The following is a 16,023-nucleotide window of genomic DNA, read 5'->3' as shown; positions in this document are numbered from 1 at the left end:
CCAGGCCTGTTCCACACTGAAATAAATACAGCGACTGTAAACCCACCAGCAAACTGCACAAGCTCCCAGTAAACACTCGTAAATGAGTATCACACAGTAAACACTCGTAAATGAGTAGATCACACAGATCTACTCTCCAGGGAACAGGATGCAGCAAACAGGTAGGGCCAACTTCTACCCCACGCCCTACATGTAGTTCAAACCAAGATGTCCAAGGATGGCTGAAGGACTGACCTTGAAGCCCCCTTCCCCTAGCCTGATGTCAAGTTCAGGCTGTGGGGTCGCCCCTCAGCTCTTGCACTTTAAGTGCCCAAAGGCAAATGACCACAGAGCTACCCGCACCTCTCCCTGTTCTCCTTTCCTTACCCCAAAATAGAAACTATTTGCCAATTCACAAATTAAAGCGGCTCTCAAAGTCAATTTTATAGCCAGCAATCATGGTCCCGGTATTATATAACCATGGGGGGAAAAAAAAAACAAAACAGGAGAGAGATGCGGGCGCTAGAAAGCTGCTGTCTGGCAGAGCCACCAGCCTGCCCATGTGACGGGACACTGCACAGGTTTTCAGCTCAGAAAAAAGTAAATACAAAAAACAAAACAAAACAAAAAAATGAAACGTTATGTTTTGGGGACATAATTATAGCAGGGTGCATGTGCAAATACAAAGAAGAGCCAGACACACCAGTCACCTAATGAGAAGCTGATTACGAAGGAAAGAACAAAACACAGCAAGGCACAGCCATCAGATGAAAGCTGTGAAGGCAGCCCTGGGTCTAAGGAGAGTACTTGGGGCTCATGAAGGTATCCTAGGCTTAGTCCCAAATTTGGGATCCAGCGGCACCCCAAGAAGACCCAGATAATCACTTACCAAGTGCCCATCTAGAGAAGAGAGGATGGGATGATGGCCAAACATCCAGAATTCATCTGTGTACCTTCCACTCCTGCCAAAGCCCCTCTTCTGCAGTGTTCACAGTCTTGTAAAGAGCTCTGCCCCCCAGTGCAGTGATCCGTGGAGCCGCCTGCCTTCATCCCCCTCAATCCAGCCACCTTCAGTCCTCCAGCAATCTCCAAAGGCACCTTAAATTCACTCTGCCCCATCCCGTGTATCACTCGCTCTAACCCAGGGAATTCGACTTCCTAGCTGGGCCCCCGGGGTCCATGCTTGCCCTCTCCAGTCCCAGCAGCAGAGCCAGAGTGCTCCCATAAACACAAAACAAAAAAACAATGGGGGCAGCAGAGCCCTGACTCACCACCACCCCCAACACTGGGCACATCAGGCTTGTCTCCTCCCAGGATCTCCCACCTTGCCCCTACCTGTTCACTGTTCCACTGCCTGGTAGACATCTGCGTTTTCAGGTCTTAGGTTCAATGGCACTTCTCCTCCGGCCATGGGGAGGGTCTGCTATTTCCTCTATCCATACAGGCATGAAATTTACCTGTAGTTTTTCCCTTCGGACCGCTCTCTCCAACTGAGGTTTAAGGGCCCAGAGGGTGGGGACCAGGTCTGAGCTGTCCCCGATGTACTATAAGTATGTACCAGTGCCTGCACCATACCTAAGCTACCAAAAACATGAATGGGTCCCTCTGGGGTGTTTTCTTTCTTGATGGGGTGGGTGGGAAGCATTCGGAGACTACTTCGAGCTCTGTCACCAGGTGGCCAAGAACTAGTATGAAAAGTATGAAAAGACGGTAGAACCCTAGGATGCACATCTAGCATCCCCACGCTGGCTTTACACCCATTTACCACTGAATCCACAGGAAAATCCTATGGCGTAAATGTCATCAGCAACCTGCTTTATAAATGAGGACTCGAAGGCTCAGAGAGATGCCTGGTTTAACTGTACCGAGGTCAGGGATTACCTCCGTCTCCATGGCCCAAGCTGGGCACAGAACATGTGCTTACGGCATGTCGGGGGAATGAACAAGTGAAGATTTCTAGGCAGGATTCAAAGCCATGTCTGAGACTCCACTTAGAGACCTAAGCCAGACCTGTGCATCTTGTTGCTTCCCCATCCCCTATGCCCGGCTGCCTCTCAAGTTCCTCTTTCTTGAAGGGTGATCTCCCGTCCTACCACACAGACCCCACAGGGCCCGTATTCCCCTGAGGGTCCTCTGCTGGAGATCATCCCAAGATGCTCATTGTTATTATGGCTCAGAAGTCTAGTCTCTCAGGGCCAGGGAAGCCCATGGAGAAATTTAATTATTTTCTTTCTCTTCCCAGGAGCAGGGGGCTGCTGCAGGACTCACCTCATCCTAAGGACACAGGCACCGAGGGAGAAACCAAGCAAGAATCAGGAGTCCCAACTCCTAGAAACTCATCCGTGGTGCAACCCACGAACACGACTGGGATGGGGGAGCAGGCAGAGAGGGGCTGAGAGTGGTCCTTTAGGTGCCCTGGCTTTCTAGACAAGGAAACCACAACCCACAGAGAAGTGACTTGCCCAGTGCTAGGTAATTTGGAAGGCAGTGATAGGATCAGGACTTGAGGCCCTTCTTCCTAGCTTTTTTTTTTTTTTTAAGATTGTATTTATTTATTTGATTAGACAGAGATCACAAATAGGCAGAGAGGCAGGCAGAGAGAAAGGGAAGCAGGCTCCCTGCCAAGCAGAGAGCCTGATGCGGGGCTCGATCCCAGGACCCTGGGATCATGACCTGAGCCGAAGGCAGAGGCTTAACCCACTGAGCCACCCAGGCGACCCCTCCTTTTCCTAGCTCTTACATAAAGTGGACCAGAAATATGCGTTCTGAGAAGTTCCCAGGTGACGCTGCCTGTCTGGGGACTACACTCGGAGAAGGTTTGTCATGGACACGGTGTGTGCTGGTGAGCTAGTGAGGGGCAGGGAGGAGCGTGGTGGTACCTTGTCAACATCTTCAAGGTTGCAGGGTAGAATCATGATCTGCCAAGTAGGAAACATCTTACTCGTGATATCCTCCGTCCCTCCCACCGACAGAGAGGAAGCCATCTTTTGAACTCTGGTTAAACTTGGCCCAGGCCACGTCATCAGGCTGTAGATCCTGAATGCTCACATCTAAGTCTGCCTATGGCACCGCGAATTCATGCCCAACTCAGTGATACTCTTATGAGCAGGTGGGAAACCAGAGTTCCAGTACAGCTGTCCCACAGCTCCCAGACACCAGGCCGGAGGGATAGGCTCTCCAAGGGCTCTTGGTCCTACACCTGCTTGGTGCTCTCAGGGCAGGGGAGGGAGAAGCTCTGGATCACATCGGCGGTGACATCTGGATTTCAGTTTAGGCAACTGACTTAAACTCCCAAATAGTTTTTTCTAGAAGGTAAGAGTCACTGTGTTGTCTGGGGTGTGGTATACTCACACTCATTTCTGCTGCCCCATGCAAACCAACGGTTCCTTCCAAACATTCATCAAATCCAAGTATGCAATCTGGTTACTAACAACAAATGAGTCTTTACTTGTGACTTCCAGTTCTCCTTATGTCTGGACAAGGCTGGGCTGGGCCAGTAAGGCCCATGCCCTCTGCCAAGATCTGACTGCACTGTACTTCCACAGCCCATGCCTCAGACATGCCTCAGACCAGAGCCTTCTGGAAAGAAGGACATGTCTTAGACATGTCTGAAAAAAGCAGAAAGGCAAAAAACAAAAGGGTGCTGTCCATGACAAGGAAAGGTTTCCTTTTTCCAAATGGACAGAAGTAAATGCAGAGTGAGTCACCTGGCTCACACCCTATCTGTGACTTTCCCATTGGAACGGGCTAATACTAAAATCCAACACCATACACCAAAGCCGACCGGCCTTCCATCATAGCCGTGGAGCCAGGCCTTGGAATGACAAAGAGCCAAGGTTCCCCTTCATGAGTTTATTGCCCGGGGCCCCATATCCAGCTCCTTTTTGCATCCTGGAAAAACAGAAGCATTTTCACCTTCCTCCCTATGCCCTGTGGTGTGCCTGGGTGGCTCTAATGCTGCCCCCCAAGGCCCTAGATAGCATTTTCTTTTACAAAGAAACAAAACACAGAAATCTGACCTGCGTATGATGCAGACTGAGTTATAGCTTTCCCTTGGCACCTCTAACTGAAAGTGAAATTCCTTTAAAGTTGGGAAATTCATTGCAGTATTTTATGGTATTGATTTATTTTAAACTTGGCTGGCAGTTTTAAGGCCTGCCAAGCTTCTGAATCCAAGAGACGCTGGAGGAGGTCTCCATTTCCTCGGGTTCTGTAATACCACAGAGGACTCACCAGGGGCTGGGAGCTTGTATGCCGCTGCCCTTGTTTATCAAGACTGTGGGCTTTCTCCCCACGCCTTGGGTCTAGGAGGCATCTCTGGTTCGGATTTCAGAACTAGAACAGTACACTCTCCCCTGGCCAGCTGGGTCTTGTACCCAACAAAGCCTCAGGTCGCGAAAGGTCAGTTTCTGGAGAGCCCTGAGCTGTGACCTGCTTGCTTATGACCTGGTTTACAAGGTACCTCTAAAGTGACCTTCAAGAACCAGCCCAAGGTGCCACCTCCTCCAGGAAACTTTCCATCCACTCCCTCCAGGCTTCCTGGATCTCTCCTGAGCCGCAGCTACTGTCATCTCTCCATTGCTACACAGTGAACTCCTAGAGGACAGCACTGGGGGTCTCCACTGTCAATACCATCCCTGAGCCAGTGCCTGCCATCTACCAGGAGGGCTCTTGCTCACCAAATAAATGCGACTTGGCCCCAGCATCTTTGAACACAGGGTTGTGGGCAGCCACATCAGTGATGGGCACCAATGACAGACCCCCTGCTTTATTAGTCCACACTTCATAAATGAACTGGGAGACTTGTTGGGGAGAAACCTGGCCGCTACTGCTATTCTGCTTTGGGTCCTCAAGTCTCAAGAGGTTCCAGCCATGTTCACTGGGAAGGGGCTTCTGTCAGGATCCCTGGCAGGGGGAACAGAGACAGCAGGCTGCCTTTGGGTCACACCAGAGCCCTTTCCCTGGCCTGGTGCCACAGACCGCTGTCAGCACTCCCTCCTGCCTGTGCTTTCTCGACGGCCATCGTGTGGAGCGGGCTTCTAGCCTCCCACCTTCCAACCTTTGCATAATTTTGACTTCTGCTGCCCTGTGGCTTCTGCCTATCAGGGCCTGGCCCCTGGTTATGTGGGTGTCTCACTATCCCAGCCTAGCCTCACCTGCCCGTGTGAGGCTGTATCAGGGTGACCCAAGGGGAATCTGCATGCAGGTTTTGATACCCAGGAGTTATCATTGGTAGGAGTGTCCGTGTCCTGGGGGAGGAGGAAATGGGACTTGGAAGGACCCCAATCATCAGGCAGCCTTGCTTATAGCTGGACGATTACAAAAGGGATTTTGCTTTGCCCAAAAGGTCACCGTCTGGGCCAGGAGGAGCCAGGGATGCTGGGGAGGAGGAGAATGTGAGCAACAACAGCCCTGGGGCAGGCCTGTCCCCTTGCAGATGCTCTGATGTCCTGCAGAGCTTCAAGGGACAGACTCTCCCTGGAGGCCACCAGCCCCATTACATAACCGACAGCTCAGCTTCCTCTCATGGGTACAACTGGAGCTGTCAGGGGATGGCAAGGGCAGAAGCCAGGCCCCAGGGAGCTGCCTGGCCTTACAAACACCAGCCTTCTTGACCTGGGGGAGCCCTGAGCAACCACAAGGAGACAGACCAGTCCCCACGGTCTCCCTGGATGCCGGCACCTCAGGCCACCAGGTCCTCAGAGTGAAGGCAGAGTTTTAATTTCCCAGCGAGAAGAGAAGCAAGCCTTCGGGATCCTCAAGCACAACCCTCCGCTCTTAATCCTGTGCAGTGCACGAGCCAAGGAAGCCCAGGCTGAGACGTCCACTGTGTAGACAGGGGCTCCAAACGAGCTCAGAGACAGCAGATCTGCTTGGATCCAAGGACTTATCCTTACCGGCTAAATACATACCCCTCCCAACGATCTCTCAACTTTAAATGAAACCCCTATTCTGTACGGATCTAATCGCCCACCTCAGGGCGAGGATGGCATTTCCCGCCTTCTGTCCTCTTTGGAAAGTTCAAGGCTGTACCAGAGACTAAGTGGGATGAGCCTCTGGGGTGTAGGAACCAAACCAACTGTGGTTCCTTTGGCGGCTACGGCTTCATGGAAATGTCCTTGCTCATCCCTCCCAGCAGCTACCTACCTGATGAGCAGCACAGCACACCTTTTCGGAGTAAGAGACTCCCTCCCAACCAGAAGGCTACTAATGGCCAAGCCCTCGTGCCCATGTTATGCATCTCAGACTCCACTCGGCACAACTGTTCATTGAATTCCATTAAAAAGATGTGTGATTTCTATAGGTGTTTCACTGAGACATTACCCCATGTCAGGGCACACCAGGGACTCAAACCTGGGTTCAAATCTAGACTTGGCTCCTTATCAGCTGTGACCTTCAGGAAGTTGAAATAAGGGTCAAAAAGTACTTGGACCCAGGGATGACCAGTGATTATCAACATCTTCTGCACTGTTGCTCTCCTTGAAAACCTAACCCCTCTGCTCTGCACACACCCCAGGAGAGGCTCCAGGTGGGGATCTCTCGCCCTCGGGTTTTGTGCTGCCACCTCCCACAAGGTCCTGAGTGAAGGGCAGGTCTTAGGTGCTCCTGGATTTGCTCACATCTGTCCTCAAGCTGGACAAGGAAGTCACACTCAACTAAGACAGGTCCTGAATACCTACCTATTTATCCCAGGTTCCCACCTGCTCACCGAAAACCCGGTTCTCATTTACCCTCCCAGGACTATTTTGAAAACTTTGCTATTTAAAATGAACCACACAGGGGTGCCTGGGTAGCTCAGTCGTTAAGCATCTGCCTTCGGCTCAGTCGTGATGCCAGGGTCTTGGAATCAAGCCCCGCATCGGGCTCCCTGCTTGGCAAGGAGCCTGCTTTTCCCTCTCCTACTCCTTCTGCTTGTGCTCCCTCTTGCTAAATAAAAATCTTTTTAAAAAAATAAGATTTTTTTTTTAGAGAATTTCTTTTCCATTTTTTAGTTTTCAGTATCACTTTTAACTCAACACCTATAACGTGACACAATTGGGGTATAATTTTGCCAAAAGTAAAGAATTCATCTGAATTGGTTTTTACAGCTTCACTGTGAGCCAACGTGCTGTTGTCAGTTAGATAAGTTGAAGCCTGTGAACCCCCAGAAGACCATCAGGGGTCCAACAAGCAGCCTGGGGACCTCCACCTCCAATCTTGTAAAAAGTGAAGAATCTGAAGCCCAGGTCAAGGGGTCAACTCAGGCCCGCAGCATGGAGCCCAGAGCCACATCTTTGGACCTCACACCAAGAATAAATACATCCTTTATTACTTCAACAATAAATTAGGCTGGATTTTTTTTTTTCCTCTGATGTTAGGTAGCTACCAAGATCACATATGGAACAAAGAATATTTTCTACGATTCTTCAGGCCACACCAACATCTGATTTCCTGGCAGCCCAAGCTGCCAGCTCCAGATAAATGTCATTCAAGGGCCCTGACTACCAAAGGCCCTAGTAACCGAGGCTCATCGGAGACCGCAAACTTGACCATGAATGGAGACTCCCTCATCTCACAGCACCCCCCCCACCCCGGGTAACGGAGGCGGGTGGTGGCACCTAGAACAGCAGTTTAGCTTACGCACTTTGGGTAAGGTCGGCTCGCTGGGAGGAAACATTAGGAATTATTAAACATCTTTAAAAAATGACAAATAAGGGAGAGATAGAATCCACTATTGAGTAATCTTTAAAAATAGATAAGCTTTCCGGAACAAGCAATTGGCCAGAGTTGCCTGGAGTCCAGCTTTGTTGTTGTTTAAAAAAAAGGGGCTACTTGGTAATCCTCTGAAGCAAGGCTACTGAAGACCACTGTCTTCAGAGATGAAGATAATACTTTCACCTCAAGCCAAAGTGTGTATCTAAAATTTAGCATTTCATTCGGGAGGTTATATAGGGCACTTTCACAACCTGTGATTCCAACAACCTCATTAAGATAAATATGATCTACCCCCATTTAATGGATGATAAAATCAAGAGGTAATATAACATGCCTGAGGTCACGTGGCTAGTAAGCCACAAAAAATGGAACCACTCAGTCCTTAACAGTCCACTAGGCAATACTCCTTTCAAAGGAATCCCATGTTTCCTGCCCAAAGCCATCTATTCACTGTTGCAAAAACCTAAAACAGGTGAGCGCTGATTTGAACACTACTCTGAAATCTACAAGACCAGACTAGTGACACTGTTCTTCACCACAACGTGCTGGGGACAAGTGTCTCCTATATGCAGCTGGAGCCTAAGTCCCAACAGGAGGCCTAATGGGAAAGCTTACAAGGAATAAGGACACACACGTTCTGTCCCTTCATTTGGGACTTCAAATAATTCCTTCTAGGTCTCCAGCTGCCCCCTACTTCTCAGCCACTCCCCTTCACAGAAAATTCCTCCAGAAGATTTCTTTATACCACCAGTTCCCAAAAGTGTGGTCCAGAGTGCAGAACTCCACGAAGCCAACCCTGTTCACAGTAACACCAAGCTGGGTTTGGCTTTTTCACATCCTCTGTTTTCTAGAGGTTACATGCTGACTGACATGGTACCAGGTTAAAATCACAAGCAAACGTGAGAACCCAGTTATTAAGGCAGATAATAAAAAGATTTGTTAATATAAAACAATGCCTCTCTTCTATTCGCTAAATTTTTGTTTGAAATATTTTTCATAAATTTTGATACTTATACATTAACATATAACTGATTACTCTTTTGAAAAGAACACTTAAAACATTTCTCAGTTTTAATTTTTACTACTACCAGTATCCATAGATATAACCCAAAACAAAAGCTTTTTAGAGTCCTCAATTTTCCAAGTACAACTGGACTTTTAAACAAAAAAAGTGGAGAGTCTCCAGTCAATTCTGTCTCCAATATTCCTCTTTTCATTCCCTCTCAAACCTGCTGTGGTTTGAGGGACTCTCTCTCCCTCATTACCTGCCACCAAAATTGCTCGTAAGTGCCAATGACTTCCCAATCACTAAAGCCAAAGGTCAATCCTCAGTCCCTATGTCCCTCAATCCACCAGCACATCGCCAATTCCTCCTCCTCCTGTCTTCACCTGCTTCCAGGACACCACAGCCCAGGTCTCCTATCTTGCTGACTTGACTCCTTTCCTTTTCCCCAACCTCCCTGGGGGATGGCCCAGAGCTCAGTCGTTCTCTGAAATCTCTATACCCACTCTGGGTAACTTGGCCATTTCTAAATTTCTATCTCTAGACCAGATCTCTCCCCTGAACTCCAGACTCATCCCACTAAACACTCCACCTCTGTACTTGGATTTTAAACAGGCATTGCAAACTTACACATGGCAGCAAAGCCCGATGTTCTCCAGTCCAACCTGTTCCTCTCCATGTCCTTCCCATCTCACTTGGTGGCAACTCTACCCTTCCAAAGGCTTCCAAGGCCAAACCTCCAAGTCTTCTTTGATTCCTTTCTGTCATACCTTACATTCAATCCAGCAAGAAATGGTTGGCTGACTTCAATGTTCACCCGCAATCTAGTATCACTTCCTGGGCTCCATTGCTCAAAGCCACCATTCTCTCACTTGGATTGCTACAGAAGCCTCCCATCATATCCCCTGGCTTGTTCCCCAAAAGTTTACTTCTATCACAGCAGCCACGATAATGCTTTCAAAAGCTTAGTTATCCCACAGCTGAATGAACATGTATTCAGGACTTTCCATCTTACTCAGGCCCAAACCCCAGATACTTACCATGGCCTACAGGCCCACTCTAATTGACCCTAGTTACCTTTCTTGCTTTTCTTACTATACTCCCTTCCCAGCTTTCTACCCAGCTTTCAAGCCTTTATACTGGTCATCCCGTGTGTCTGGGATGCTCTTTTTCCAGAAATCCTCATGACTCACTCTCTCAACTCCTAGCCTTTACTCAAATGTCTCAGTCTCAAGAGACCCACCCTGATCTCTTCCCTTTAAAAGTACACCTCCACCCTCCACCTCCCAGCATTCTGATCTCCCTTGTTCTGCTCTAAGGCCGCCCAGAGCACTCAGCATTTTCAAACATTTATTACTTATGTTTATTGTCTATCTCTCCAGCATAATGTAAGAGCCACACTTGCAAGAATTTCTATTTTATCCACTAAAATATCTTCTGTGACTAAAACTATCCCTGGCAAATAGTCAGTCAATGAACAACGAACATACATGAAATTCGCTTCTCTATCTATAAAACTGAAGTGGGGAGCAGGGGCAGTCTGGATAAGAGCTCTTTCCAACTCAAGCCTCTGATTCTGTGAACAGCCAGACACAACTCATTGACACTGCAAACTATTTGAAGCTTTTGGCACAAGTAAGGGGCAGCTCCTGGTTATAGGGACCTGGACCCAGGCTCACAAAGTCTAAGTGCCCCACTGGGACAGGCGAGGCTAGGCTACGATCAAATAGGCACCAGCTGACCAAGAACTGTTGTCATCACTAGTGGTCAGAGCCTGGGACACTCAGTAGAATTATGTGCCTCATCTTCTCTTATGTCAAGGTCACCTATTTCTCCTAAGTGAAGGAATCACCCTTCTTGGAGCTAGAACTTTGCCCTGCAAAGCCGCACAAATCCCAACAGTGGCATGATCTCCAGGAGCTGTGATAGCCCCACAATCCTAACCCAAATTCAAATCTCTCTTCCAATGACAACTTCCATCCTACCCCAGGACAAACTTGAACTCCAATAGGTGTTTGCTGGTTTTTTTATTTTTTTTTTTAAAGATTTATTTGAGAGAGAGAACGTGCGTGCACACGTTGTGGGGTGGGAGTCGGGGGAAGGAAGGTACAGAGGGAGAGAATCTCAAGGAGACTCCACGCTGAGCAGGGCCCCAACCTCATGACCCAGAGATCACAACCTGAACCGAAACCAAGAGTCAGGCGCTTAACCGACTGTGCCACCCAGGTGTCCCTGTAAGAGGTTTTTTAAAAGCAGAAGGGATGAGTTGGGAATGAGAAGCGGTGGCATGAAATCCGACTAGAATGTGGTCTAGCCAACCCTCTGGGCTCTAACGCAGCACAGCCCCAAACCGAGCTCTGGAGAACACGCTTACCCAGTGGGCAGCAGGACGACCTGGCCTGTTGTCCCACTGAAGAGCTCGAGGTTTGTGGGAAGAAGAAGTAAACCTAGGGACTGAGAACACTGCGGCTGTAAGCAGGCTCCCCTCAGCAAGCACTCACCACGGCACCCTGGGGGTGGTAGACGGCAAGGAAGGGACTAAGAACCCACCCAGGTGACAGACGGCGGCTGCGTGTGCAGGGTGACCCCTGGGATTAGCACCAGCCCTCATCTCAAGGCTTCAGCAAATCTGAGTCGCTTATTTCCAGCTTGCCAGATTAAGAAAACAAGGAGGGTCATGAGTAAGATACACCTGCACCTACTTTAGAAGGACGGTGGATAAAAGACTTAACCCCTTGCAGGGTGGTGAAGTCGAACAGATTGCTACCGGGAGTCAACATTCTCCTCCCTCCCCACAAAGCGAGGCTGCGTTATTTGAAAACAAGTCAGGGACCAATACCCCGGCCTGCCTTTGCGTCTGCTGCCATCAATCTCCCCCAGTGTATTACTTTCTTCTGCTTCCACGTCCAGCCAGCTGTCTTGCCAACGGCCTGCCCTGATGATGATCCAGGCACTCCTCCATCCTCAGTGCTGCTCAATTTCAGGTTCAAGAACATGTCCTTGTGCTAGCAGTGGGAATAAAATCATTGGTCCAACTGGTCTCCCAGGCTCTGGTTCAACCCAACTCACCTGTCCTGAGGACCTCAACACTGCACCGTTCTGCCCTGGTCCGCTCATGGCTCCCAAATGCCCACCAAGGTCAAATCCCCTGTATCACCTTACTTCTGATCTTACTGCCCTTGCTCACCTCAGCCTCTGGTCCAACTCAACAACCACGGCCCTTCCTGCACACACTTACGGACTTTCCACCTCAGCTCTGCCTATTCCCCTGGGCAGGTCGCCCATTCCTCCGAGTCTGCTTTCTTCACTACCCCACCCCAAGCCCGTGGAGGTGCTCAGGTGTGCGAGGCTCCCTCTGGCTTCAGGTCCTTGGCAGAGGTTAGTGTCCTTTTCCCTGGAATCCTCCCTGCCCCACCCCCAATTCCCTACACCTGCCTCTGGGCACCAACCCCCCCCCCACCCCAAGGCCCATTTCCTGTCCTACCATTTCTCCTTTGTCATAAAACACCTGCGGCGATTATGGATCAATGTTTCTCTCCCCGGCTAATTCAACAAAGCTGCAGAATTCATGGGGATGGGGCTGTTTTCTTAAATTTGCTCACCGCTGTTACCCCAGAGCCTAGCGTAACACTTGACAAATAAAAGCCCACAATCAATCTCTTAAGTAAGCAGAGGCTTCCATCTAAGAATTCACCCATCACATCACTGACACTATCTAAAAAAGAGAAGACCCATCTTCTCTTCTGTATCCGAAATAGGCGACTGGTCACATTACGGTACGTACAGTGGAATGTCAACTACTGAAAACCGTACTTCCCGAGTATCACATGGGAGATGCTCAGAGCACTGCTCAAAGAGCAGGAACCAAAACTAGACCTAAATATAGCACGATCTCAACTGTGCAGAACTGGACATGTGAACTGGAGACACAATTAGGGACAGCATATATTCCCTGAAAAAAACTGTCCGTACCTCTTTTGCACATTTTCTCCAGTAAGCATTTATTAATTGTCGAGAAAAAGTATTTCTAAAACACTTGAGATGTGCACTCAGAGGACTTCTCTAGACTTTCCAGCTCTTACTCCGCCCCACAGCTCTCCTCCTCAAGACCTGGGTGAGTCCTCTCACAATAAGCACTCGGGTGTCTTCCACCCTCCGTCTCCCCCTAGCTCCACGGGGCCCACCGTAGGGCCTGAGATGAAGAATCCAGTCCAGGAAGTTGGCATGCAGAACAAAAAGCGTACACTCACCTAGTTTAAAAACACTCAAGATGCTTTGCCCTGAATTTTAAGCAGCACATGTGACCTGGTCCATTCTGGTTTCAAGTTCAAAGGCATCAGGCCGGTCCTGTGGGTTAGCAGCTAACATATCTTTCAAGAGCTGCTTGATCCCCTCAGACATGGAAGTCCTGCGTTTCTGGGGGATATGCAACTCCATCTTTGGGTTTTCTAGCAGCGCCTCACCAACAGGGACGATTTCAGTCCCCTGTTTGATATAGGTCCCCAGGAGCTCCTTCTTGGTCTCAGAGTCAATGAAAGTGATTCTTTCTATCATTGCCCAGATGATAATGCCCAGGGCAAAGATGTCGGCCTTGGCTGTGTAGTGTCCCTCCCAGACTTCGGGGGCCATGTAGAAGTCTGAGCCGCAGGCTGAAGACAGCCAGTACTTATTCACATTCACATTTTTGCTGTCTTGATGGCCCTCTTTTCCTCGGGGAGCTAACCCCGCACAGACCTTGCTTAGTCCAAAGTCTGCCACCTTGAGGATGGGGGTGCCAGACCGCTCGGTGATGAGGATGTTGTCTGGCTTTAGGTCCCTGTGCACGATGTGGTTTTTGTGCAGGAAGGCAATGGCGCTCGTGAGCTGTAGCATGAAGCTTTTGTTGGTGGCTGGGTCCGGCCTCCGGGACAGGACGTACTGATTCAGGTCTCCACCTTCACAGAACTCCATGACAAACCAGAGATAGCAGGGCTCCTCAGCATAACCCAGGATCCTTTCTCCTAAATCGAAGGAAGACCGGAAAGAGCTTGAGTGCCATGGACACACCCACACCACTCTCCGACCGCACGCACGCAGCACAGCAAGCTTACGCCAGACAACGGGGACCAGGCTCCCAGCCAAGGGGACCAGCAAAACCCGCACAGAGCCAACACTGCACCAAGCAGGCCCATCTCTACTCACATGGGATGAGTCAAGGGCTAGCAAGCTAAGGAATGACACAGGCTGCGGGCAATGGAGTCAAGCACCTGGCTTTGGAATTACCTGGTGCCTGGCTGAGTAACTGGTTGCCTGCTGACGGGTTCAATGAGTTAGCAGGAGGCAACGGCACTTAGTTCACCTTTCCAAGTTTCTCCTTCCACTCCCTCACCTGTACATGGCCACATGGCATCACTCACAGGACACCTACACTGGACCCTGACCTTCAAGCTAGTATTTACCACCCCCTTCCCCAGCGGGGGAGGAAGGATGAAATACTCGCATCTTAAAAGACAGAAGAACCTGAGGCTCCGAGAGACTTAAAGAGTCCAGGGACTCAATCCATGTACCTGGAAGCTACTTTGTCTCCTTCTAGCATCTCCAGACCAGCAGCATCGCACCTCCCCCGGCCCATGGCTCGCAGGGTTGCTGCTGAGACAAGGTCAAGGGTGCAAGAAGGCCATAAAAAATGTCTGTTAATCCATACCAGGCAAAGGACCTCTCCTCCCCTCTCTCCTAACTTGCACGACTCTTGTCAATGCACCTAAAAATGTGTCCTACAGATTTGTTTATCTTAAAGGCATGTTCCAGTATTTCCTGCTGGACTACCATATCTGCCCAGCACAAGCTAGGTTTGTAACAGGCCCCTCCCTCTATAAAGCTTAGCTTCAAGGAGATAACAGGTAAGTATCTAAGACAGCAAGCATCTTAAGTATCTGCATCAAGGTCAACTTTTACTACGAACCGTGGAAGGGTGGGTAGGATATGCCCAATCTGAGACTAGAAGGGTCAGGACCTGAGTTCCACCTAAAGGACAGGCAGTAGATCAGTGCAGAGAGGCAAGAGAGTATTCTAGGCGGAGAGATGGGATGGATAATGGAACACAGGAGAGGTGTGAACAGGAAGGAGGTCTGGTGGGAACAGGAGTCCACAGCGGACACAGAAGTTAGAATCAAGTTGTATTGGCTTGACACTCCAGCTCTGCCTTTCCAGAAGTCTTTCCTTTTGCTGAACCACAGAAACTCCAGGGAAGCTGGTGACTGGCATCTCCAAACAAATCCCAATGTTCTTTACAAAGCAATTAACGGAACACTGATCCTCTGTGGAAGTTATCAGAGGACTGTAACTGTCCCCAAAGTCTAAAACAGGCAGAGGTCATCCTTCTGATGAGAAGGCATATGGATGGCTCCTCTGATCCCTAGGATGGGGGTCTCCGTTCCATAGGAAAACAAGAGCTACATCTCTTTACGTAGCTTCTGCCAAAGCAGAGTCTACAGAAGCCACTGCTCTGGGAGTTCTAGGCTGAGGCAGGACAGACGGATGGACAAGGCAACAGCTTTGGGGTTTTGACCACGATCTGACAGACCTCACTTCCCCTGTAATTATATAATTTGTTTGTATTACTCACAATCAAAACAATAAAGGTAGAACCAGTTTAGGGCAGATGGGGTGTTTTCTTTTTAAAATTAGCTCTTTCCCATCTCATAATCCTCTTTCTAGGTCACTGGCTCTGGTGGGCTGAGGCTCTTTATCTAAAAACACTGCGAAATGATGAAGTGATCTGAAGCCCAAATCTGCCTGACGCCAAAGACAAGACCCATAAAAAGGAGGGCAAGAAAGGTCTGCTGGTGGTACAGCCAGAAAGGAAGCGATTAAAAAGCCATCAAATTCCTCCTGTGAAGGCTACCATCAGAAAACAGTACAACTTTTTCACTCCAACAGTGGGGAAGTAAAGGGTGGGGAATGGTGATTACTTTACACACAAAGTTGGTAACCAGGGAAACCCAAGTAAAAAGAAAACAAGCCTGCAAAACAGACTACATTGTAAGTCCAGGTTATGAGAACCCAGAGAAAGAAAAGAAGGGTAAACAAGTGTCCTAGGGGTGTGGGGTTTGGGTTGGGGACCCTAGAGCTCGCTCTGGGGGGAATGAGCTGAGCTCGGGAGATGCTACAGGAGGGGCTGTTTGTTCAGAGGAAAGCGCTGGACAGGAAGAAGCGGGCTCAGAATCAGACCCAGCATCAGGGAGCATGACAGAATGGAAAACCAGGGAGGGTGGCTACTTGTCCAGGAGGCAAGAAGACTTCCCCGCATGGGCCAGGGCCGTGGGCTCATTTCATCAGAAACCACACATTGTGTTTTCAAGCAGGAA

At 49.4% G+C, this 16,023-nt stretch overlaps 1 protein-coding gene across 2 annotated transcripts in view; it reads right to left on the bottom strand.

Annotated features, from left to right (window-relative positions):
- The window catches only part of STK35 (serine/threonine kinase 35), a 38,319-nt gene that overhangs the window by 11,225 nt on the left and 11,071 nt on the right, over positions 1-16,023 (bottom strand). For both annotated transcript variants that reach the window (XM_032859031.1, XM_032859032.1), the window contains exon 3: positions 12,928-13,677. In XM_032859031.1, the coding sequence (XP_032714922.1) occupies positions 12,965-13,677 (713 nt within the window). In that variant the 3' untranslated portion in view covers positions 12,928-12,964. The remainder of the gene's footprint in view (positions 1-12,927; positions 13,678-16,023) is intronic.

The sequence above is a fragment of the Lontra canadensis genome, unplaced genomic scaffold, assembly GCF_010015895.1.
Source record: "Lontra canadensis isolate GAN:19392208 unplaced genomic scaffold, GSC_riverotter_1.0 scaffold16, whole genome shotgun sequence".
NCBI lineage: Eukaryota > Metazoa > Chordata > Mammalia > Carnivora > Mustelidae > Lontra > Lontra canadensis.
The sequence above is the reverse complement of the archived record's forward strand: the minus strand, read 5'-3'. Positions and strand labels throughout refer to the sequence as shown.